General features: G+C 62.7%; 1 protein-coding gene across 1 annotated transcript; it reads left to right on the forward strand.

The window, feature by feature from the left end:
* The first annotated feature begins 9161 nt into the window (after positions 1–9161).
* Positions 9162–24179, forward strand: EDN3 (endothelin 3). Its single transcript, XM_037500986.1, has 5 exons — positions 9162–9265; positions 9764–10034; positions 20320–20493; positions 21366–21445; positions 23090–24179. Exons 1-5 carry the CDS (start codon positions 9214–9216, stop codon positions 23092–23094), a joined length of 582 nt encoding a protein of 193 aa, XP_037356883.1. The 5' UTR covers positions 9162–9213; the 3' UTR covers positions 23095–24179.
* Positions 24180–24451: the final 272 nt, after the last annotated feature.

The raw sequence follows: 24451 nt of genomic DNA on the forward strand, positions 1-24451 counted from the left end.
CACTGCATGTGCCCATGGAGAGCCCCCCGCCCTCCCTGCCAGGGAAACCTGACGCAGGTGCTGGGGGGCGCGGCCCTTACCGGACCCTCCCAGCAGAAACAGGCCTTTGTCGCAGCTCTAAGTACACCATCGAGAAGTCCCTGGTGTACCCAGGAGCATCAAGAAGGGGTGCCTGAGAGGTGGGGAGGGGTCTCCCCAAACCAACAGCCCTTCATGGGATCTGACTACACAGTCAGGGGGCGCAGTGAGGAGTTACTAACCACTAACAACCCGATCTTATTGTTCCCGACCTTGGGGTGAAGCAGCCCTGGCTGGGCCTCTGCTCGGAACCCTTCACGCCAGTGCAGCAAAGCCGAGGGCAGCACAGCAGGCGGGAGCTCTACTCGTCGGTCAGGACTGGAGAGAGGTGAGCTCAGGCTCAAAGCAAGGGCTGTGGGGTCCTCCATGCCCTCACGGGTCTGGGGGGGCCAGTGGTCACATGCAGAGGACTTCTTTTTTGCACTAGGCACTTTTTTGCGCACGTGCCCTTTTGCACACATTGCTGCGTTGACCTCGTGGAGGAGGCTGGTTTGGCCCGGCCCTGCCTGGGTGTCTCTAAGGCCCGGGAGCCTGGGGCTGGGGACGGCAGGCCTTTCAGTTGCCAGGGGACATGTTGCTCTTTCCAGAATGTGCCACCTTCATTCCCACCCCAGCCCGGGGTCTGCAACGCTCTTCCCCGCTGCGCAGCTGGTTTTCTCCCCCAGCTCTTCAGCCGCCTCAGCAGTTCCCCTCCCCACCCCTGCACACCGGGGCCTCTCTTTGTCCCTTCCTGCTCCTTCCATCCATGTAGCTTCATTCATAGCACGTAGCCCAACCCCAGTCACGTGGATTTGTTCCTGTGTCTTTGCTGGTCACTGTCTTCTTGCCAGCGGCGGAGGCGCCATCTTGCTCGCGTCTAAAAGCAGAGACTAGCACGGGGCGGGGGGGGGGGGGTGTCAGGAAAGGCACGTCACAGATCATTGCTGGGTGAGGGAAGCAACACACCGAGAACCTTTGTTAAATATATTTTCACCGCGTTACCAGCTGACATCTCTGGAAGTTAAGAGCTTAATCCTAAGGTTAGAAAAAGGGCCAAACTTTTCCTACTTCCTCCCCATCCATCCAGCGCCGCGGTCCAGCAGGAGCTTCTGCTACGTGTCAGCTGCATGTTTCAGAGAAGGTACCAGGTCAAACCCTGCCCTCTCTGGATTTCTGAGCTTGAGTTATGACTTCCAGACTCAGTTGCATTGCATTGCTCTTTTGTTTAACTGGTGGCCTGCTGAGGCAGCTTCTCGTGTCTTTGAGAAGGAAATCGTTTCTACCCGACAAAATGTGGAGCTCATTAAAAGATTGTGAAATTTCTTTCAGAAGAAAACACGTCTGTGCCATGACTTGAGAAGTTCTGCCGAGTCCCTTCCTCATCCTTACGCCGGAAAATGCCAGGATCAGGTGGTGCCTCGGAGCCCCGTCCTGCCTTTCTTTGCCCTTGCGCCCCCCACCCCCAACCTCTTCTCCTTCACCCCGTTCATTTTCATCGCCTTCTTTTAGGCACTTTGTTGTGGCAACACACCATGAATGCAGCACCCTTCGAGGACTTTCGGTCTTCCAGGGGAGACTGTTCACTCACAGCTGTGATCATCAAAACGCCGACTGTTGCTGGGAGATTCTCTTAAATGCTTGTTTATCTGCACCCTGCACCCTCGCATTTAACCCTAGAACAACCGACTGGACAGTCACACCGTTATCCCCGTTTCAAAGATGAAGAAGTGAGGTTCAGGTGACTTGACCCCTCCAAGGTCACACAGTGGGGACTGGGCGGGGGGAGTTAGGATTTTAATCCAGGTCTGTGCAAACCAGAGCCCCTGGCGATGCTGCATGGTGCTTCCGTACTCCAAGGCTGCGTGTTCTAGTGGTGCTAAGGGGAGCACAAAGAATCCCTTTTAAATAAGCAAATTGGTAGAACTTTCTAGAAAGGACAGTGTCTAGGGCTCCGGCAGGAGTCCTGCTATGAGGTGAAGGGAATGGAAAAGTGATTTTGTGAATATTTTCCTTCTGCAAACAGATGAAGGCATTCAACAGCTGCAGGAGTCAAGTTTCCCAAATTCAGTGATTGGCTGCAGTTGGTCGACAGGAATTCACTGCTACATGAGCCTTAGAAGGACACAGTTTGCGAAAAATTCCTCGGGTAAAAGTCAAGGCCACTTCAGGGCGGGGAGACCTGCAGGTGTGCCCGCGGCTTGTTTACTTAGCTTGCTCTCGAGTGTCTCCCGCAGGCCCGCGGGCGTCTGGAGCCCCCGTCTTCAGGTGAGGTATGGCAGGAGGAGCAGCTCAAACACCTGCTGCTGCTGGAGATCAGGTGCCAGGCTGTGTGGGAGGGAGTGGGCAGGCGGCAGGGGGTGTTACAATGGGACCTGGCGCCTGAATATGTTAGTGGCAGGCTAAGGGTCACCCCGGGCCCCCAAACCTTGCACTCTAAGTGTGTTCTGTCACCCAGCGCATAAAGACAGACGTACTCTCAGTGTGTAAGACCCTCAAAGGAAAACAACGTTACTAGAATTAGTGTGTAACAGAGAGAAGAGGGAGAATCTAGTCTTCAAAGGAAGCACCCAAAGTCGCCTGGGCCCTCGGGGGGAAGGCCCAGCCAGCCAGGGTTGGCCCAAAGCAGGGCCACCGTGGCCTGAGATCTTGCCACAGAGCTAAGGAACCTCTTGGTGGGGACCCACAGGAAAGGGGCAGACTCTTCTGGAAGCAGAAGAGCAAAGCCAAAATACAAGTCAAGATAAAGGCGGCCACGGCCAGCCTCCCCCCGGGCCGCTTACCCGCGTCGCTGTCTCCTTCAGGCATCTCCGTCCCGAGTTCCCGGTCCAGGTCCCAGGCTGAGGCGCCAGCCTGGCTCCATCACAAGGGCCACACACTCCTGACATCCCCCTCCGGCCGTCTCTTCCTAGTCCTCTCTGGTGTCCCCTCATTGCTCAGCTCCCTGCTCCCTCGGGTGGGGCAGGCAACCTGGCGCTCCCCATTCTACGGGATCACACCGTCATCCCCTGGCCAGGTGAACCAGCTCGACCATCCAGCTGCTGTTGAAACAGCCATTACCTGGCACACCCCCTGCCAGCAGGTGCTCGCCGCCCGCCCCACGCTCTGCTTCTGCTCTCGGACGTGGTCCACTCTTGGGCAGGCTTTTCCCCTCGCGGAGACAAGGGTGCCACCAGCACCCCCAGCTCTCCGATCCCTCCACAACTCCACGGAGAAACAGAAGAGCCGCGTGTTCAAAGTCCAGAACTGAGTCTCGGGCCCTCTGCCAGGGTTCCCGGGCCTCTCCCTGGACCAGACGTGCGCAGAAGGGTATGTTCACGTCCTCCGGCCGCTGCGATGACCCCCCAAACTCAGCAGCTTAACCAGCACGAGTGTATTATCTTAGAATTCTGGAGTTCCGGTGGCTCAAAGGCTGGGCTAGTGCGGAGAACCAAGCCCGGTGGGGTGCCCCACTGAGCCCCAGAGGATGGGGAGCAGCGCCAGGGCAGGGTACCCGGGGGGCAGGGCACCGAGTGGGCAGAAAGAGCAAAGTCCATGGCGGACCCCAGGGGTGGACTGTGGGGTTGTCTTCGACAACTTTTGTTGAGCTCGCTCAGCTCTTTGCGGGGGGTTGGCCAATTTCTTCCTGTCCCACAGCGCCTGTGCCTGGCAGGGCTGGCAGGTGTGTTTATTGCCATCATTCTATTTCATCAGGAACACTGTGCACAATTGATGTCGGTTTTACAGCAAGGAATTCAGAGCCTAGGACCTCCTCGGTGGGCCACATGGAACAGCACCCAGTTCTCTGTTTGAGCAAGTCCAGGGTTTCCGCTGATTTGGGTGGGTGGAGGAAGAAACTCCAGGATAATGGAAAACTACATAATTATTATGTTATTGTCACTTGAATCCCCTAAATTTAACGAAAAACAATCTTCAAAAGAGTCATAAGACACATGAAGAGGCAGCTCAGGGGATGTTTATCCAGATAAATCACAATATTCTTAACAGCTGATTTTGAATCAAAATTGACGCGAGCGCTGCATCCTCCAAGGCAGAGCTGCAGCGGCCGGTGGGGCAAGTTGATGGCCCTGACCTGTCACTTCTCTTAGGGGCACATCTGAGGACGGAGGGAGCAGGGGCCGGGGCGGAGGGCCAGGGAGGGCTGGCGCGCACAGAGGCCAGGGCCTGGCAGTGCCCTCTGCAGAGGAAGCGCAGCGGCGACTCCAGGACACGCAGACGAAGGTGAGCGTGACGGGACGCGGCAGAGTCCTGCTGGTTGTGGACTCCGGCCCTGGGGTGGGAGAGCTGAATTCGAATCCTGGCTCTGCCACAGCGTCTCTGCGACTGTAGATCTGGCACTTCGCCTTTTGAACCTCAGATTTTTCATCCATAAAACGGGAGTAAGGCTACCACAGGCGTTCCGAGCTGTCACGGGGCAAAACAATGATTAAAACCTGCCCCCAGCCGGCAGCTGGTCACGTGAGCTGTGTTTCCCTCACCTGGCCTGGGGCCAGCCCTGGGAGTGTTCCAGCCAGCAGGATAGTTTTCAGTTGAAAGTAACAGACTCCCAGGTAAGTGTAAACAAACAGTAAATTATGAGCTACTGCAAGTGGAAAGCAGAGGCTGGCTTAGGCTGCAGGCGTGGCCCGATCCAGGGGCTCAAAACGGCGCATCACGACTCCTCCCTAACCTCGCGCTGGTCCTCACTCCATCTCCTCTGTGTCGGGTTCACTGCAGGGGCGTCCGTCACGGCGGAAGCGGCTCAGGCCCATTTTCTCCTCAACAATCCCAGGGAACGGAGCACGTCTTCCCCAGGTGTTCTAGCGAGCATGGACTCTGTGTCATCCCACCTGGCCGCCAGCCCTGAGCCGATCAATGTGACCAAGGATGGGCTCTAGCAATCGGCCGGATCCACATGTCCACCTGGGAGCTCCAGGGCCAGCTGACCACACAGACAAAGGCTGGGTGGGTCCACACAGAAGAACACAAGCACTGCGACCAGGGGTGGGGCGTGGGCCTGGGGGGATAAGAGCAGCCAACATCTCCCACAGAGTCTGTCAGGATTACGGTGAACGAGTCAATCCCTGAAGCATAAATGCCGGCCCTCGTCCCGGGGATGTGTCCCATGACGCTGAAGCCAGGATGGTGCCGAGCGCATCCATGCTGTTTTCCTAGACACGAGGCCTGTGACAAAGTTCAGTGAGGCGGGCCCAGCAGAGACTGTCGCAGCGACTAATAACCAAGTAGAACCAACGAGAGCCACCTCTGTAGGGAGAGTCGAGCGGGTGGGCTGTGCCTCTCAGAGCCCCTGGCAGTCCTAGCACTCTAGATCCCGGGGGCTGTGGAGCTGAGGACTGGGACCTGCGGTGGCCTCAGCATGGGCCGGTGAAGACGAGACAAGGGGCCGGTAGGGACCGTCCCATTTCGGCTTCTCCAAGTCCCTCCTTGCGGCCCAGACGCGGTCGCAAGCCCAGGAGGACCAGGACCGAGGCCTGGGGTTTCCCAAGGCAGCACCAAGGACCAGGAAAGACAACCCTCGTCTCCTCTGGCCCTTCCTCCGCCACAGTGAAGTCACCAGAAAGCATCCCTGATTGGAATTGCGAAAGCTGCTTTGTAGCTTCGAGTTGTCAAAGGGGGGTTGTTTTATTCGCGTGCACGGCTCCCTTCTGGAGCTACCTCCACGCACCAGGAGCTGCCCCTCCCAGCGCAGGAGGGGTTCTGGGCCCCGAGTGCTGGCTTCTGCCTCGGGGCTGTGGGGTGCAACAGCCTCCCCCCGCCCCCTGCCTAATGTAATGCCATCCACCCTTTAAAGCTCGACTTTGCACACTTCACTTACAGGCAGAGGAGCGCTGTGACGTGGCCCCCTCGCCCAACCGCCTTTGCAACGAACTGTTTCCTATTCCTGTTACTTCTTTTTGATTTAAATAAATGAATTGAGAAAGGAATTTTATGTCACCAACTCATGGAAAACCAGCATCACTTGCCTTAAGTACAAGACAAATACAGAATTCAATTCAGTTAAAGCAAACAACGCCACCAAGTCCTGAGTCGACCACCGGCCCCGAAGTGGGCATCTGGGCACCGGGGGGCTTTCTCCGAGGACGCTCAGCCGATGGCTCGGGCTCATGTACGGGTCATCCGGGAAATGCAGATCGACCCCGCAAGGTGCCGCCTCGCGCCGCCGGATGGCCACTGGCCATACAACCAGAAAAATCAGGGTTGGTGAGGATGGGGAGAAAGCGGAGCAGCCAGACTGTCGGGAGGCCCGGCTCGGGGAAGACCGCGCGGCCCTGGCTGGAAAGAAGCTCTGAAAAGAAGGGGCAGCCTGCCCTGTGTGACGGAGGGGGTGGTGCTGCGTGAGCCTCATGAGGAGAAAGACACTTGGGACACTGGCCTGAGTGCGGGGTGTGGAGAGCAACACTGCGAGTCAGACGGCACAGGCCAAACACGAACCCTAGAGAATGACAGCCTCTGTGCTGCCAGAGGGCTGGGGTGCAGGAAGGATGGGGGACGGGTCCCCATGATGGGGGGAGGACTTGGGTGCCTTGGACCCGGAGGGGCTGGGGTAGCATGTCTGCAGGGGGAACCCGTATTCCTGAATCACATACCGTGTCGGAATCCACTGTGACCTTAATTAAAAAAACAAGCTATAAAAATATCACCAACAGGACCAGCCTGTGATGCAGCGACGTCCCTCGCAGACCGGTGGGGATGGTGCACCCAGGAGCGTGGGTGCAGGGCACCCAGCGGGGCCACCCAGTGCCCGTGGTGGGTGCGTGCACAGGCCAGAGCGGTCCCTCCACACCGTCCACACCGCGGAGCAGGATCCGGCCTCGCAAGGAGGGCTGCGCGGACACGCGCTGTAACGGGGACTCGGGACACTGGGCCAAGCGGAAGGACCTGTCACGGAAGGACAGATGTTCCACGTGTGGGGGTCCCTAGAGCCGTCACACAGAGACAGAGTGGGGGGGTGTGCAGGGACGAGGGGGGCGTGGGGAGAGATGGGCGCTGTTGCATAATGGGCGCAGAGTTTCAGTCTGACAAGATGAAAGAGTCCTGGAGATGGATGGTGGTGGTTGCACAACGATGTGACCGCAAGTAGCGCCACTGGACTGTCCACTTCAAAATGGCCACGATGATAAATTTGATGTTATGCGTATTTTACCACAATAAATAGGGGAGAGAAGTCCCAGTGAGCAGTGTGGCTGGCCCAAGGCTCCAAACCCGAGGCCTGCTCGCCCTTAGCTCAAAAGGAAAAGCACTGGAGAGCGTGGGGTTCACACCCAACCGAGGTGTCCGCACAGCCAGAGGAGCAGGAGCGGGAAGGTGCCCCCTGAGTGTGTGCTCAAGGCTGGGGGCTCAGGGTGCTGCAGGGACTGGAGCAAGCTCTGCCTCCTCCGACCACGCTCTCCTCACTCTCCTGGCCTCACCTGCCCTGTGCTCTGCGCCCAAGTTCCTTCTCCGCCCCAGGCTAGAAGGCCCTGGCGACCCCGTCACAGAGTCCCAGGCTGGCCCGTGCTGGTGTCGTGCAGGCTGTGGGCGCTGACCCGGGAGAGCGGGTCCGGGTGTGCACGTGCGTGCGCGTGCTTGTGTGCGTGTGTGCGCAGCCTTCTCTTTCTAGCTGACTACTATTTATTTTTCCCTCTAGCCGTTCCCCCCAGTGCATGAATTTCCCTTTGCAGGTGATGGATTTGTTCATTCCCAAAAAAGAGATAATGGAGTGAGGAGGAATTCAAGCCTTGGAGGAACAAAAGATGGCGCCCGTCCTGGGTGTCTCCTGCCGCGCACGGAAGGGGACGCGGAGACTCCCTCCAGAGCCCGTGCCTGCTGGGGGGCAGGTGACCCTCAAGGAGGAGCCTCCTCCTGCCCCACTCTGTGGACTCAGACCCAAGGGCTGGGCAGGCGGGAGGGGGCATCGCCTCAGCTCTGGGGTTGAGCACAGTCCCGGCGACTGCAGCTCGGGAATCCAGTACCCAGAAAGCAGTGGTGCAGAAGCACCCCTGTGGGCAGGGGCGGGCGCGGCGGGCGGCCAGCTGTCAGCTGGAGGCTTGCAGGTGGGGGTCCGAAGGCCCCTTCACCCGCGGGTGGCGGGCGCTGGATCCGAGGCCTCGCCCCTGGGCCTTGGGCTTCCTCACAGCATGGCCGCCGTGGCCTGGGGCAGCGAGGACAGTGACCTGCGGCACCGCGGCCGCGCGTGTGACTTCGCTGTCAGTGGCTCCCTCCCTTCTGCTCCGCTCACCGCTGAGGAGACCGGTGTCGGGGCCGAGCGCCTCCCACGTCTTGAACTTGAAAGATGATTAAAAAGCAATAGAGGGGGGGTGTCTCGCCTGGGGTAGGGACCGCCTCATGCAGCCACCCGCTCTGTGGGGGCCTGTGAAGTGGGGGCGCCCCGGATCCTCACTCCTGTTCTTTGTAGACTTTGCTCCCAGACCAGCGCCCGCCCCGCTGGGGGTGAGCTCGGCGGCAGGTGGGGGAGGCCCAGTGCCATGAGTCACGAGTGTAAAGTGCACCCGGGCCTTGGCAGGCTGTCCTGTGCCAGGCTGAGCTGTCACCCCGGGCCCTGAGAAGGATTCTGTCCCTCACACGCGCGTGGAGGAGAACAGCCTTTGTGCCGTGGAGCGCACCTCTCCTGCGCTCGGGCTGGGGGCTGCAGTCCTGGGGGCTGCAGTCCTGGGGCAGCAAAAGGGCGGGGGTGGGGTGTGCCTGCGAGAGCGCACGTGTGTGCGCGTGTGCATATGTGTATTGTGCTCGCGCCCGGCCTTCAGCGCTGTCCCTGCCCCCGCCCACCGCGCCCACCGCGCCCACCGCACCCGGCACCCGCCTGGCTGCTCCCCCCGCCCCCCGCGGGGCCGCTGCGTTTGGGCTGCGCCCCCACCCCCCGCGCCTGGGAAGCGACCCCCGCGCGCCCCGGGTTCAAAGGCCCGGGCGCGCAGCTCCAGCCCCTCGGGGGGCGGGGAGGCGAGGGGGTGGCGCGGGAGCCAGAAAAGCCGGAGCCCAGCAGCGCGCGCAGGGATGGGCAGCGCGCTGCGAAGTGAGTGACTCTGCAGCAACTTCTGGCCGGACGGGCCGGAGCCGGCGCGGCGACGCGGCAGCGGGAGGCGCGGCCAGTGCCCGGCCCGGCGCTCTTGGCGGCCACAGGCTTCCCTCCTCCGGGCCCGGCCCCGCGCCTGACCGGGGTTCATGGAGCTGGGGCTGTGGCTCCTGCTGGGACTCACCGTGGCCTCCGCCGCAGGTAGGCGGGCGGGGCGCGCGGCTGCACAAAGGGCGGCGGGACGGGGCGCGAGGAAGGTGCGCTGAGGGGAGCGGCCTGGGCCCCCGGCCCCGGCCGGGGAGGGCTGCGCGGTGGGCTGGGTAGGCTGCAGCCCGGGAGCAACTTGGCTCATTTTTCCTGAAGTTGTGAACTTTTCAAAAAGTTTGCAAATCATTTTCAGAAACGGTAAACTGCTTGCACGGTTTGCAGGGTGTCCAGAGTGCGTGCAAGTTTTCAGCGCGATGCAAAGAGCTTGCAGACTTTGCAGAAAGTGAAAACAATTTGCATGCTTTTCAGCAAGAATGCACTCCCTGCACACTCTTCAGAGCCTGTGCTCAGAGCCTTGCACGCTTTTCAGCAGACTTTACAGAAAGCGCAGCTAGCTCGCAAACTTGGCAGAGCATTCGGGGCCCCTCCCTCAGGAGCTTGGGCTCCGGGAGTGTCCTGGCCCTCAGGAGCCCCTCAATCTGCCACCTCCAGGACTGGAGCCTCACCCCCAACCTGGGGACGCGGGCAGAAGCGGCGCAGCCGGCGTCCCCCATGCGGCCGCATCCAAGGGGGACGCCAAGGACACCGTGACTGCGAGTCCCAGGAGCTCTGGCCGGGAGCAGGGACCCGGCCGGTCTGGGGAGCAGGCGGCCGGGGGGGACCCTGGGCACCACCGGGCCAGGCGCTGCACGTGTTTCACCTACAAGGACAAGGAGTGCGTCTACTACTGCCACCTGGACATCATCTGGATCAACACGCCTGAGTGAGTCGTGGGGCCGGGCGCGGGCCTGAGAGCAGGGCGGGCACCGGGCTCCCGGCGGGCCCACATGCTCGCATTCTGGGAGGTCCTGGTCCCGCCAGCCTGGAGCCTGCCCTGGCACAACCTGCTCTCTCGCTGGGGTCTCCTGCCCACCCAGGTCTGGTCTGCAAGACAGGGGGTGTGGCCCCCACGCCTTGGAGGGCCTGGCCCAGGAGAAACCCAACCCCAGAGCCCTGATCCGTGGGAGAGGGAGCCCCCCTCCAAGTGAACTGAGCCGCCAGAGGGATTAGTTACCCGAGACTCCCTCTGAGCGGGTGGGAGCCCCGAAAGTCATCTCTTGCCCCCACCTGACCCGCCAGATTCCGAGGAGTTTCAAATTCCTTGAAAGCAGGCTGTTCCCCAAGGAGCGCAGGGTGGGCTGGGCAGGCCTGGGGGCGTCTGCCTGGTCAAGGGAAATGCCACAGGCCCCAGGTCCCCTTCCTCTTGGGGCAGAGCACCCCTGGGTGCCACCCACTGCCACCCACTGCCACGTCCTGTTCAGCCCGCGGGGCACCCGACTACAGGTGGACACTGCCCGTAGGGGCCCTGGGGTCTGCCTTGCCCGAGGTCAGCCCTTGCCTGAGGCCAGGGCTGTGGCGCTCTGGGGGGGGCATACAGCACCCCCTGCCTTGCTCAGCGTCGGAGCCCCCTGGCAGAGAAGTCACCGCACCAGATGCCTGGCCCAGGCTGCTGCCCTCGGGCTCCCTTTCCTGACCTGCTGGTGGGGGCGGGGCCCGAGGTCTGCTGTCCTTAGGTTCTAGGGCTCCCTGGGGCTCCTGCCTGCGTCCCCCAGAGTGGGAACGGGTCTGGAAGGCCGGTCAGGGCCGTGTTGGAGCCCCTCGGCCATCCCCAGGTCTGTCCCTCACGGTGTCCTTTAGCCCTGAGGCCTCTGGTTGAGCACTCTGGGTGCAGCGGTGATGGGGTCGCCCACACCCTGGTTCACGGCCACCTTGAGGACGATGTGTGGTGGGGGTCAGCCTCCGGGTCCGGTGTCTTTCAAGCCTGGTGAGGAGACGGTGCTGGGCTGGAGAGCCGCCGGGCCCTTTAAAGGGAGGGTAGCGGGGACATGGGGGGCAGCTCTGTCCAGCTGCCCGATGCCACCTGCTCCTGCGTGGCGAGGGGTCACCTGACGGGTCCTTTCTGGTGCCCACCCTGTGGCGCCGGGGTCAGGGGACAGTGCCCCAGAGCCCAGCCAGGCAGGGGCAGCGAGACAGAGGTCCCCTTGGCTAGAACCCCGCTGTGGCTCCAGAAGAGGAGGGAGGAAGCCCGGCTGGGGGGCCGGGGAGCACGGGGTGGGGGGTGTCTCTACCTCTGCTCTTGCCTGTTGCCGAGCCCGAGCTCTGGCTGGGGCAGGCGGTTGCTCAAACTTCTCTAGGGGCTAAACAGACGCCCGGGGTGAGCCCCGTCCTGCCCCGCAATCTCGAGGGGCCCTGCGCGGCCGGAGAGCCCCGTCTCTGGCTCTCTCCAGGACAGTGGGCCCGGCAGCTGCGCCTCGGAGTTTGATTTACCGCTTCCCTGGTCTCCGACCCAGAGTCCCGGGAACAGCAGGGGGAGGGTCCATGCAGGGTTTGGGCGTCCCCAGAGCTCCTGGGGAGCGGTGTGACCATGGCCCGACTTGGGAGTTCTGAAGTGAGTCAAGAGCAGCGGTTTTTGCAAGACTTTCCCGACGGTCTGTCTCGCCCCCTGCTCCTCCCTCCCCACCCTCTCCTCCCGGACCGTGCCCGCCGCCGCCACGCAGACAGGCCTCTTGCCGTCTTCAGAATGTCTTGGACAGGATGCAGTCCAGCCCGGCAAGGTGGGCTCTGGGAACAGGGACACAGGCCTTGGGGAAGCGGCGGAATCGAAAGGTGACAGAATTGACCAACGGGAGGATAATAGAGCGGAAGGGGGGCCCTTCAGGGCCCCCTGCCTCCCGGCACACCCCCGCCTTAGCGTCACCTCTCCAGCGGGGAGGCCGGCCTCTCCCTGAGTGACGTCCCGGTCTCTCCACACCTCTCTGGGCCCCTGTGGAGGATTCCAGAACCTCATGCCTAGATCAGGTCTTGAGCTTGGGGTGATCTTCAGCTCTGGTGGCCTCTCTGCCCCTGTAGTCGCAGGCTATGGCCCCAGTGTCCCCCCGAGGATGGCGTTTATGGCGCGGGTGTTCCAGGATCTGCAGGAGGGACGGGGTACCAGCTCCTCTGCATTGCCGTGGGGTCAGCTAACGTCTAGTGGAAGCTCCAGAAACCGGTGACCCCCGAAGTCTCCTCTGAGTCTGAGACCTGAGGCTCTGGTTCTCCCGCCCTCCCCTGCGCCCTGGGTCTCCCAGACCTGTGCTGTGGGCCTCTCACAGCCCGCAAAGCGCAAGGAGACGCCCCATCCCGCGGGCTGCCCCGTGGCTGCTCCTGTCCCCGTAGTCTGCCCCGTCTCGCCCTGGGATCCGGCCTGCCGGGCTGTCCCACAAGCAGGGCTGCCCGCCCCAGGCTTCCCAACTCTCCTCGAGGGACACGGTCCCGCAGGCCTCGGGGGTGGGGGCTTGTCCAGGGACAGGCCCCAGCACTTCCATCATGTCCCCCAGGAAGCTCGTGGCCCAAAGAGTAGCTGGTGCTCCCGGGACCGTGCTCCTGGGTCTGTGCTCCGGCCTCTGGCTGGCTCCCTCGTGGCGTGGACGTCACAGAGGGATCACACCCGGCTATGGGGTGTCGGAGCTGTGCCCCCAGCCCCATGGGTCTGTCATTGACCGAAACATCCAGAATATACTGAAAACACAGCAGTGTCTGGGCGTGGCTGGGCCGTGTCAGAGAGAGGACAGGTGGGCCATGTGCATGTGCATGTGCATGTGTGTGTAACAAGTGTCTGTGGAAACGCGCACACACAGCGGCCGTGACTCCGAAGGCTCCGGAGACAGAATTCCTTCCTCTCCAGGGCCCCCGGTCTCCTGTCAGGGCCGTCCCGGGCGTAGACGCGGCCCACCTCCTTGACGCTCCTCTTGCGCCGTTAGCTGTGCCCCTTCCCGCCCCGCCTGCGCTGCTTCTCTGCCCTCGCGCCTCGCGGGTGACCGAGCGCCTGGGTTCCTGCTGGCAGGTGCTCCATGGAATTCACGGCGCTGTCGTCGCTCTAACTGTGCCCCGGGGGGGCGTGCACCAGGTGGACAGGGGTGCAGGGGACAGCAGCGAGGCGGCCACTGAGGGGACAAAGCGGGGTGTAGGCAGTGGGTGCCGTGGGTCTGCCGCCTGCTGGCCTCCCAGGACAGGCGAGGGGCGCTGGGCGTGTTTTCCAAATCTGAGCCACGGGCCTGGGATGTATTCACAGGCAGGGCGAGGCAGGAGGCGGCGGTCACACCTGCTGGGCATCTGAAGTGCCGTCCCGCCTCGTGGGGCGGCCTCGGGCCCGCGTGTCCAGTCTGACTTGCCGTGTGGTTGGGGCTGCTGGGCCGGCCCTCCTGCGCCCCCACGGGAGGGTGGCTTCAGGGCACCAAGGGGTGCCCCAGGCAGCACCAAAGGGGCCACGGCCACCCAGCCCGGCAGGAACAACCGTTCGTTCGGGGGTCTCTTCCTCCCCGGAGAAATAAAGACAACCAGCAGTGTTCGGGGTGTCTGCGAGCGTGTCCCGGCAGCTCCCTCTCGGCCCCTCCGTGCTGCTCAAGACCGGATGTTCCAAGAGGAGACGCCTCGGGCTGTAGCGCGTGGAGGGGACGGACCCGCAGCGCCGGGGTACGGGTGGGACAGCTCCACTGGTTGTCGCAGAGACCCCGACGTGCCAGCCCCACCTGGCCCGGCCAGCCGCGTCGGAGCAGGGGAGACCGGGCGTCGTGACGGCCACGGCAGTGCTGGCCCTGACTCCAGAAGTCGAGCTGTGCGAGGGCCACGTGAGCTGTGCGAGGGCCACGTGAGCTGTGCGAGGGCCACACTCACGTCCTGCCGTGGCCATGTGGATGGCTGCGAGGATGGCGCCCCCACGCTGGGCCTGAGGGCGCTCCCGGGGCCGGCCGTGCCTGCTGCGCCCGCACTGTGGCTAGAGGACCCAGCCAGGAGAAAGTCCTTCCCAAGCGCTGCCGAGCTCCCGGGACAACCCCCACAGGCCTGCCCAGGCTCCCCTAGCCAGCCCGCACCTCGCTGGGGACCCCAGTCCTTCCGCAGCCGTGGAGCTTGGTCTGCTAGCGTTGGCGCCAGAAGGTGTACATACCCGGGCAAGGTGTGCCCGCTGCCCCTGCTGCTGATAAGGATGCCATGGCCAAAGGTCGCTGTGGGCTGCGGGAGCCTCACCCGCCTTGGCCTCTCCTCGCTGGTTCCCAGCTGCTTGTGGCTGGGCCTGGGAATGGCTCCAGAGTTTGTGGGGGCCACGGTGTTCTCCGAGGCGCCAGCCCATGTGCCCTGTGTGACAGGGAGAGGGGAGCCGCCACCGGGCCGGCGTTTCCCGACCATCAGGACCTCGTTGGTGCTGGAATCGTGGCCGGGTCTGGTGGGTTGTTGTGTCCTCTCGGGCGGGTCCAGCAGAGAACATCTAAAAGGCCTTGTGAGTTGTGGACTGAGGGCCCGGGGGGCCGCGAGACCCAGGGGCGAGTGCCCGGGGTGTGGCTCCCTGGGTGTCAGCTCAGGAAAATGGTGTGAGAGAAACGGCGCTGGCCAGACAGACATGCCCTTGAGCTCAGGGCTCCTGGTCGTGGTGTGAGCTACTTGAGACTTTTTCCTCCCATGTCACCATTTCTCTCTCCTCCTCCGACACCTAATACATGTTTCCATCCCAGCTTTGAGTTCGAGTAGCACAGCCCTTAGAAACACTCCCCTGTGGTGTCTCAGCCAGACGGCCTCCGGCGGAGGTCCAGCTTGATGGGAAGGTCTGCCCACACAGGGCGGCCTTGCTAGGAGTGCCTCCCTCCCCGGGCCCCAGAATTCAGGGGTGGGGGCAGATGCCCAGGAGCCGGCTTCCGACTGGATGAGAGAGAGATTGTGCCGGGCCGGGAGGCCGCTGGGTGTGCAGCACGAAAACTTGGTACAAAGAGGTCAGGACCCTGCATGACCCCAGAGGGAGAATTTGGACTCTGCTAGATGAAAGGGACATGGCAGCTAGAAACTTGGCCTTAAATCTGAAGGCAGATGAAAGGCTCTGACATCTGTGCTGTGGTTTATTCCTACAAGAATTTAAAACAAAGGAAGCTGGGTAGCAAACAGAGCTTCCCCGAGGAGGCCCCACGGCCCAGTTCTCTGGCTCCAGCTGGCCAGGTCCTCCGGTCTCAGGGTCCGAGGGCCCCTCCCACCTCCCGGAGCCCCCTGGGTCCCCGCCGGGGGCCTGGGCGCAGAGGGAGCACATGGGCTGTGAGCTTGAGGGAGCGCCCAGCTCGCCTTTGCTCATGCTTCGGGGAAACGGAGCGCACCTGAAAATTGGCCTCCACACGTTTCCCCATCGGGGACAGAATCGATTTTACTTAGAAATTTCGGCGCCGGCTGTGCTCAGTGCGAGCCTCCTGTCCAGGCTGAGTTTGGGATGCTTCTCCTCACGACGTCCCGGGACAGGCGACAGGAGGGGGCAGCCCTGGCCCAGACCGAGTCTCAGGAGAGCCAAGAGCTTTCGGGGGATTTGGCCACGGACACAGGCCAGAGCCTTAGGCTCCTCTTTCCTGGCCTTCCCAGGGCGACCCAGCAGAGGCCTTCACCAGCAGCGGCTCGGCCGGCAGCCGGCCAGCCCCGCGCCCAGTCAGCGGTAGGCAAAACAGAAACAGGTTCAGTTTACGGGACAGGGAGGCATGAGGTCGCCATGACCTTGCCATGGGGGTGCTTCCTGCCCCTGCGTGGATGGTGTTGCCACTGCCCGGGGAGCTCGGCGCCCCTTTGCCAGTGAGAAGGCAGAGGGGCTGGTGACTTTCTGGATCTTCGTGAAGCTGTTCTCCGTGCAGGGCCGAGACGAGGAGAAGGCACAGCGCCTTGAAGGGGGGTGCTGAAAAGTGAGCCGTAAAGGGACATTCAAGGGAGTGCAATTTTTTAAATCAAAATTGGTGCCAAAAGTCATGACCGACAAGGTCAGCGTTCTAAGAAGGGCAGGCTCCGCTCGGTGCTGGCGGGGCCCCTGGCCTCAGCCTGATGCCAGCACCAGGAGCACACCCAGGGTGCAGACAGCCGGCGGGCAGGACGGCCAGGACAGCTTTCTTGCAGCGTGACAGCGAGTTCTTTACACCTGGGTTTCCCCGTCTGGACGTGCAATCTGAAAGCCAGCCAGCCCGTCGTCTCTTGCTTTTGGCAGATGATTTAAAGGGCTGTGTGGTGGGGTCTGTGTTTTCCCCTTTTAAATCCCTCTACGAAAACCCCCAGCCTTAAGAAAGAACACCTGCCCCTTCCGTGGCCCTTCCGTCTCCCCGCGGGAGCTGTGTCAGACACGTCTGTCTGCAGCTTTGCATAAAGTTATAATAAGGCCTTGCCAGCCGGACGTGGACTTCTCGTGCCTGCATTCGACCTGGAATTACCGGGGTCGTGGGGGACTCTAGCCTGCGCCTGTGGGGCAGGGCCCGGATGGAGGGGCCGCCAGCTGCAGGGTCCTGCGGGGGCTTCACTCCCTGCATGGGGGTACTTGTTTCTCTAACTTTTTTTTTGAGTCATGCCTCTTGAAAATCCCACCCCACACAACAGAAGCAGAAGCATCCTCCAGTGTCCTCGTCGCCCTTGACCCTGGGCTTCCTACAAGCAGCCTCAGCCTGTGTGCGGGGCTGGGGGGGTGGCCCGTCCTGGCCAGGGCTGGTGGGAAGAGCCAGTCTGTGCCCTCGGGTGGATGGATGTAAGTGGTTTAGGCCAAAGCTTTGTAAAAACAGTTGGTGAGATCCTGGGGCACCCTGGGCTTGGCTGGGATGGGGCCCCTCATGTAACTGGGGTGTTGCTGCTGGGAAGAAGATCTGGGGACTTCTCCAGTCAGTGCTGTCTGGAGGCCGTGGGGGTGGCCAGGTGTAGGAGTCTGGCGTTGGATGGCTCTTTCCAGAGCGCCAGGCAGCCCTTCCTCTCCGGGGCCCAAGAGGATGTCGACAGGCGCGAGCTGGCTTCTGTTTGGGCCGGGACCCAGGGGCCTGCAGGAGCAGGGGGCCTCTCCTCCACCTCCGCGGGGTCCTCCCTGAGCCGCCCGGTTTGGCCTCAGGGCAACCCTGGTCTTCCATTCAGGAAATGGAGGGACGGTCTCTCTCTAGCCACAGGGTGACAACAGCAGAAATCCATTAAAAGAGGCAGGAATTCTGTCCCTTTGGGAGACGGGGGTGGCCTGGAGGTGGTGGCTGACCCAACCCCGCCCCCACCGCCAGGAGGAACGCCGTGTCCGTGTCCCTGGCGTCCGCTCTGTGCCACACACTGCGTCGGCCGCCCAGGACCAGAGGTGAACGAGGTGGAGGTGACCGGCGACCCCACTGGACAAAGTCCAGCCGTCAGCGGACCCCCAGGACCAGGGGGACGCCACACCCAGGCTCCTCGGGCCTGATGGGGAGGGTCGTGCTCACCAGTCTCTTCAGAAATGTCTGATTCTGGCCAAATTCCCAAATGCACAGGGCGGTGCGTGTGTTTCCCCTGTGGTCTCCCACCAGCCCTCTGCACGCGCCCGCTCTTCGTGGTTCCGAATACTCTGGCATCACTGGGTGTTTTCAGGTGTTGGGAGGAGAACTTTCCATCCTGGAGGGCGGGTGAGCCTCCTGGGGCCCTGCCTCAGGACAGCGGGGTTTCCGCGGTGGACACCGGTCGCCCCCACGGCGCTGCTGGCGGGCGCGAGGCGGCGTGTCTTCCCCAGCCAGAGAGTGTGTTTTGTGCACCGTGGGCGCCGGGGCGCCCACATCCTGGCCTGTTGTCTTTCCTGAAGGCGCAGGGCCCCTCTGCTGTCTGGCGCGGCTGGGCCCGTAGCAGAAGCTCAGGGCCAAGGAGGGAGTTCCAGGGGGGCAGGGTTCCGAGTGTCCCTCCGCCCCTGGGGCTGGGCTCCGCGCCCCGAGGGGAGGGGGTGTGTGTGAGGTCCCACCTGCCCGAGGCGCCGTCCAAGCCAAACACGGCAGCGGGCACCCTGGGAAGAGCAGACTTCAGGGGCTTCCTTTGTGGGTCTGTCCTGATGCTGAGCGCACTTTGTGTTCTGTTGCAATGAAGAAAGTTTCCAGGGTCGCCGCAGCTGGAGAGACGCGAGTCTTCCTGCCACTAAGAGCGCTTGCTGCTCCAGGCCCCAGGAAGCGGCTCGGGAGCCAGCTAGCGGTCCCAGGCCAGGCAACTCGACACGAGGGGCGTGTGGAGGGACACCGGTGGGAGGGGGAAGGCCCGGGAGGGCGGGCACCGGGCAGGAGGGGCTCCGGGGCCGCCGCAGAGTGGACGGAACAGGGTGCGGTCACCGGGAAAACGCCCGCCCGGGTCTCCTCTGGCCTTGCTTGCTGTGCTCGTCCTGGAGAGAGATGGCCGGTGGCCTGGTGGGAGTCGCCGGTGTGCAGTGGATAAGGGGAGACCGTCTCCCCCAGACTTCACACAGGAGGGAGCGCGAGGCTGGAGACGGGGCTCTTGGCGGGCCCAGCCACACGGCCAGCGTGGGCTCGGGCGCGGGAGGGTCCTGCCTCTGGTCCCGGAGGGGCCTGTCTCCTCGCGGCGCCTGTCATGCTCCCCCCCACGTGTGCTCCGTGGCCCGGAGGCGGTGGAGCTTCCGTGGCTTCGGCTCCTCAGCCGCTTCCTACGGCTCCGTGGTGCCGTCTGACCCTGCACGGGCCCAGGCAGCGCTTCTCCGGGTGGAGGGCGCGAGGGGAGGGGCTGTGTTGCCCCGTCACCCGCCCTGGACGCTCGGAGGACTTTCTCTGGCGTTGCGGGGCTCGCGGGAGCAAACGCACAACCAGCTGAAGGCGATTTCAAAGTTACAGGCCTTGCCGGTGACGGGAACATGGGCGTGTCGTTACTCCCCGTGTGTGATTTTCCTGAGAAACGGGCGGGTTTAATGTCAGCACTTAGGGATTTAATGTGGGCCTGTGACCGGGAGAATATCCCTGTAGCCAAACCCCGCGTCCTCACAAGGGACATATTGTTTCGCTGCCCCCACCTCCACCCTATTCCTTAGTCCTGGGGAAAAGATGGGGTTTCAGCAAAGTTCAGCTCCAAATAGGACGCGGCCTGACTGATTTCTCCATTTGGAGAGCACAGGCTGCTCCCGGCCGCCTGGGTCTGGGGGCACCTGCCTGGACCCCGTGGGGGAGGGAGGGCCGGAGGAGGGCTGACATTCCTTGGCTGTATCCAACCAGCAGGGCCAGCGTTTGTTCCAAGCATCAGGTCACACCAGGGCACCCCCCGCTTGGTCCTCACCACCCCCGAAAAGGCTCCGTGGCGTGTGTTTCAAATTAAAGTAAATTCAATTTGATTTTATTTTGAAATCGCAGCGAGGCTGTCAGAGCCCCTCTGAGGCCGTGGCTGGTGGTGCTCCTCGGGGCTGGCGGGAACCAGGTGATTAATCTTGGGCGCTGGCAGGAAAACCAAAACTCATTGGAAAAGTAACTTTCCGCCGCATCAGTCTCCTCTAGTTATTAGTAATTTGTCTCCAAATCTTGTTCAGCGGCTAAGGAATCGGCACAGGCTTTCTGCCTCTCCCCGTGGCGCTTCCTGGCAGCCCCTCCCTCCCGGGGGAGCCTGGTGGGCGCCCACAAGCGCAAGAAGCAGATTTAGACGTTTATTGCCCGGACGACACCATCGCGCCTCTCGGCTCCGACCCAAATGAGAGGGTGAACAGCTGCAGACTTTTCCCTCAGAATAAGACGTAAGGAGGCCGGGCTGGCCCCGGGCACAGCGTGTTCTCCCCGATCTGGGATCTTCGAGGAAACGGCTCCAGGCGCCCTCAGGCCCAGGCGCGGCCCATGGGCACACACTGGGACCAGCCTGCAGGCCTGCCGGGGCGCGGGTGCCAGGGGCCTGAGTTCTAGAAAGGGACACTCCTGGAGGCGGGCCCGGGGTGGTGGCAGCCGCAGATGGGGGTGCGCCTGCCTGGGTGGGGGTGGGGACCTCCTGCTGGGGCCCTTGGGCGAGGAAGGGGCAATCGCTGCGAGGCTCCCACCGCAGCGGGCTGGCTGCTGGGAGAACGCAGAGCTTTGTCGCTGGCCCCCGAGGGCCCCCCTTGCGTACTTTCTTGGGGTGGGGGATACTCAGGGTGAAGGAGCCACTGTGAAAGTTTGCTGGGACCGGAGCCCTCAGGGAGCGAGTGGGTCCCAGCTCCCCACGTTCCTGCACCCACATCACCCATGTCCACAGGGGCGGGCCTGGCGCCCAGCTGGGAGTGACCGTGGCCTCTGTGTCCTCTGCAGACGGACCGTCCCGTATGGACTGTCGAACTACAGGGGAAGCTTCCGGGGCCGGAGGTCTGTGGGGCGGCCTCCCCAGAGCTCTCAGCCCTCCAAGTGGGCCCGGCGCTGCACCTGTGTGGACGGCGGGGACAGGGCCTGTGGTCACTTCTGCGCCCGAGCCCTGGCCATCGGCAGGTACGACTCCTTGCTGTGCTCCTTCTAGATGCTGCCTGCCCCGGAGAGGCTGGACCCCAGAGGGTGGCTGCAGGGGTGTCCTGCCTGCTGTGGCCGTGCAGGCCCAAAAAGGGGGTTGCATGCAGGAGAGAGGTGGCCCCGGCCCGGAGGGCAGGCGGGCGGGTCCTGGAACAGCCACAGCGGAGCCACGGCTGGGCCTGCTCTCCAGACAGATCTCATCTGGACTGCACAGCACTTGCCAGAATCTGAATAGGCTGCCAACATGTGAAAATTGAAGACTTCCCCCGCCCCTTCCCCACCCGCCAGATGCATATTTTTAGTTTCATCAAAAACAGCAAATGGGACCTTCTGGTCGCCACAGCGTCACCTTCCCTTCTGGCCCCTGGAGGCTGCAGCGACACACCTATGGGCCCCGCAGGAGCCCCTCACCTGCCTTCCTCGCTGTCTCAGCATGTGGCCCGGATACCCCAAGGAAGTGGCCCAAGCATCAGAGGAGCTGGGGCTCTGTGGACGGGAGCTGCGAGGACCGGGCAGTGTGTCAAGCAGCCTCCCTGCGACAGGGCCCTGCAATCACCACCCCCCGCCCACGGGCCGTGGCCCCTAGCCCCACCAGGCAGCCCGCCACGCAGACATCCAGCCGGTGGCCGGGCTGGCAACGGCCCTGCCCCAGAAGCCACACTCCAGGGCCGCCCTCACACGTGTGCCTGGAGCCAGGGCCCGGGGATGGGCTATGAGCTGAGGCTGCTGTAGTCTGAACCCACCCCCTTGCAGCCAGGCCTGGGGTGCACCGCTGCGCCCCTGTGGGGAAGAGGAGGCCAGCCAGCCCCACGGAAATGCAGGTTGATTCTTCAAAGCCATCTCTCTTGCCACAGGAACGCAGAGATGGCAGAACAGCCCCACGAGGAAGAGGCGGAGCCGGCTGCCCGCGTCTGCGGAGACCTGTGTCCAAGGGGTGAGGCTGGTCTGCTGAGGCGTCGCCCCTGCAGGGGCAGGGTGTACGGGTGGGGGGTGGGGGAAGGCCACTGCACAGCGGGCCCTGGAAACAGAGCCCACAGAGGTCAGGCAGTTCCCGCGGCTGGGGGTAGACCCCCAGTGTCCCCTGTGCTCCGGGGCAGCAGCAGGCAGCCCTGATTTCACTGGGCCCAGGGGCTAGCCCCCGCGGCCGCCCCACCCCTGCAGGCCTGCGTCCCCCACCCCGGGCTCCTCTGCTCCTCGGCCTTCCCCCAAAGTCCTTGCTGCTTTTTGGCAGTTGTCTCCGGACAGGGGTGAGTTCCGCTGCATGGCAGCAGGCCCCCAAGTACCCAGACGGCTTTATTCCTTCTTAACACCCGCTTGTCATTTTCCATGAGAGACCCTGGGCTTCCTGCAGCCGGGCCAGGCTTCCTCGCCCCGCTGATTGGGGGAGGACTCGGGCGGGCTTGTCCCCACGCCTGCAGCACGGCGGCGACTTACCTCCAGCCCGGAGGAGGCTGGATCCCTGGGCGGGAAGGGGAGACGGTGCTCGGCATGCAGGGCCTTTCCGAACTGGGCCAGATGGCGTGTCGCCGTCAGAGAGGGCCGTGCCAGCATCCACGATAAAAACAGCGGCAGGAGAGACGCCCCAAGAGCATGAATCAAGCCCAGCTGGTCCCCGCTTTGCCTCTTCCTTTCTTTTTCTCTTTCTTCCCTACCCCAAACCCAAACTCTCATCGAGGATGGGATGTGATTAAAACCATCCATCCGCTACATCATTTATTCATTCGTTCACTCTGCAAAGATTCTCTGGGTGCCTGTGCTGAACCACACTGTTCTAGAAGTTGGGGACCCAGCAGGGAACAGGCAAAGGGCCTGCCTCCATGGGGCGTGGAGTGGGGGAGCAGACTGCAGACATCCCTGAGATACGGGGTGACGGTGGTGGGGGTGGCTGAGCAGCCCCCAGTGATGGGACGTGCTGGAGGGACGGGATGGTCTCACTGGCCAGATGACGTTGCATGAAGTCCTGAAGGAAATGAGGGGGTGAGTCAGAGGATGAGGGAGGGAAGGGGATTTCAGGCAGGGGAAGGGCAGGTGCAAAGGTCCTGAGGCAGGGACGTGCTGGGCGTGTTCAGGAAGGCAGGGAGACCCTCACAGAAGAGGCAGGCCATCGCCTCCGCCTGTCACTGCAGCTCTGCAACCAGCAGACAGGCCTCCCGGGCGCCCCGCAGGCCCTGGAAAGGCTGTTCTTCCAGGTCTTGCCATTCAGACAAAACTCCTGGAAGAAACTTTACTTGCAGAGAAAGTTTTGTTACAAGCCACTTCCTGCTCACTTGCAAGACTCGAGTTAGTGATTCCGGATTCACAGGCTCGGGACGGAGCTGCCATCCCCTGCGCTTGTGATAATCAGACACGGGGGTGGTGCGAGCACTCCCAGCGGCCCGGTGTCTGCTGGCGAGATTGCATTCGCACCTTCCTAGCCGCGGCAGGTTCAGAAATTGTTGAAGAAGCACCTGCGAGGAGGTTTAATTCAAAGTGGGGAAGAGGCTGGAGCTGGGGGTGGGTGGTCATCTTGTCCAGCTGGTAAAGCGTGACTCGTTCATAACATTCTTGGTTTTTCCTTTGCCTATTTCCCCCGTAACAGGTTGAAGTCAAAGACAGACACAGCAAGTAGGCGTCAGCCCTCCACCATCACACGCCTGCCGGCCACGACCCCTCCCCCCGCCTCTCTGATCCCTCCTTCTGGACCCCCCCCCCACCCCCGAGAACAGCCTGCAGTGTCCTGCTAGGGAGGTCTCAGCTCCATGCACAGTCACCTCCTTGAGGACAAGGAATGAGTTTTGCCTGGGGGAGAAAACCCGCCCAAAGGGTCTTCACTGAACAAGACACCTCTCCCCTGAAAATGCCCCAATCCCAATGCCCCCAGTGTCCCTACTGGTCAAGAACCTCCCAGGGCTGCCCTGGGGCTGTCACCCTCAGAAACGCCAGCAGGTAGGCGGGTGGGGAAGTCCTGGCCAGCTGCAGCTCGCCTCCTCCTGCCCCCTCTTTGCAGACGTGAGCTCCGTGCACTGGCAGCAGGTGCGGCATGCGCACAGTGTGCCCACACGCAGGCCCTAGCAGAGTAGGCCGCAGTGAGCCGGCAGGCCCGGACCGTAGCTGGACGGGAGTTGAGTTTGAAGTCTCTAGGGTCTCGAATGTTCAGCTGGGCTCGGTCCCCACCAAAAGAATGTATGTCAAAAAAGAGAAGCAAGAAAACAGACCCCGTGCTGCCCGCGGCCGGGAGAGGAGCGCATGCGCTGGCGCCTGGCCCTCCGGGGCCGCCTCCCGAGTCCTGTGGGCAGGCAGGCCCGCGTGGCCCGTTCCCAGGAAGCTCACGGCCGTTAGGGCGGATATTTGCTTTCATAAATAAATGCGGATCTTTGGGGAGCGGCTTCAACACAAGCCACAAACACAAACGCTTTGTAAATTATGTAAATTCCTATTTATCTATATAATTGACAACAACTGGGAATCGTAAGGCCCAACAGTTCTCAGCGTCCCAGCTGCGCCCTCGCGCCCTGCTGAGATGACGGTGAGTGTCAGGAAAGGGGGTGCAGCGTGCAAGGGTGGGGGACACAGCCGCCTCTTCTTACTGCAGAACCGAGAGGTGGCCCCGGCGGGTGCCGGGCCGCAGTGAGGAGACATGTGAGGCGCTGCGGCAAGTGGCGGTGGCGGCGCCGGGCAGGTGCCACCTTCTCGGCGGGCCCTTCGGCGTCCGGACGGGTCACCGCGCGGTGATGGCGGGAGCGCCAGGGCTGGCCGGCGGCGGCTGCGCGCAGTCTGAAGAAGCAAGTATTTATTGTGAGACTCTCTCGTGCCCCCGTGGCTCTGTGGAAGGGAAGCACTGCACAGATGGCGCTATGTCCACTCTCCCTCGTGTTCCGAACCCAAATGGCCTTCCGTGGAGCTCGGCCGCCGGGGCTGGCGCAGCCTCTTGCGGAGACGCCGGCGGGAGCGCGGAATAAAC

The sequence above is a fragment of the Talpa occidentalis genome, unplaced genomic scaffold, assembly GCF_014898055.3.
Source record: "Talpa occidentalis isolate TD23 unplaced genomic scaffold, MPIMG_talOcc4v2.1 talOcc4.10, whole genome shotgun sequence".
NCBI classification, from domain to species: domain Eukaryota; kingdom Metazoa; phylum Chordata; class Mammalia; order Eulipotyphla; family Talpidae; genus Talpa; species Talpa occidentalis.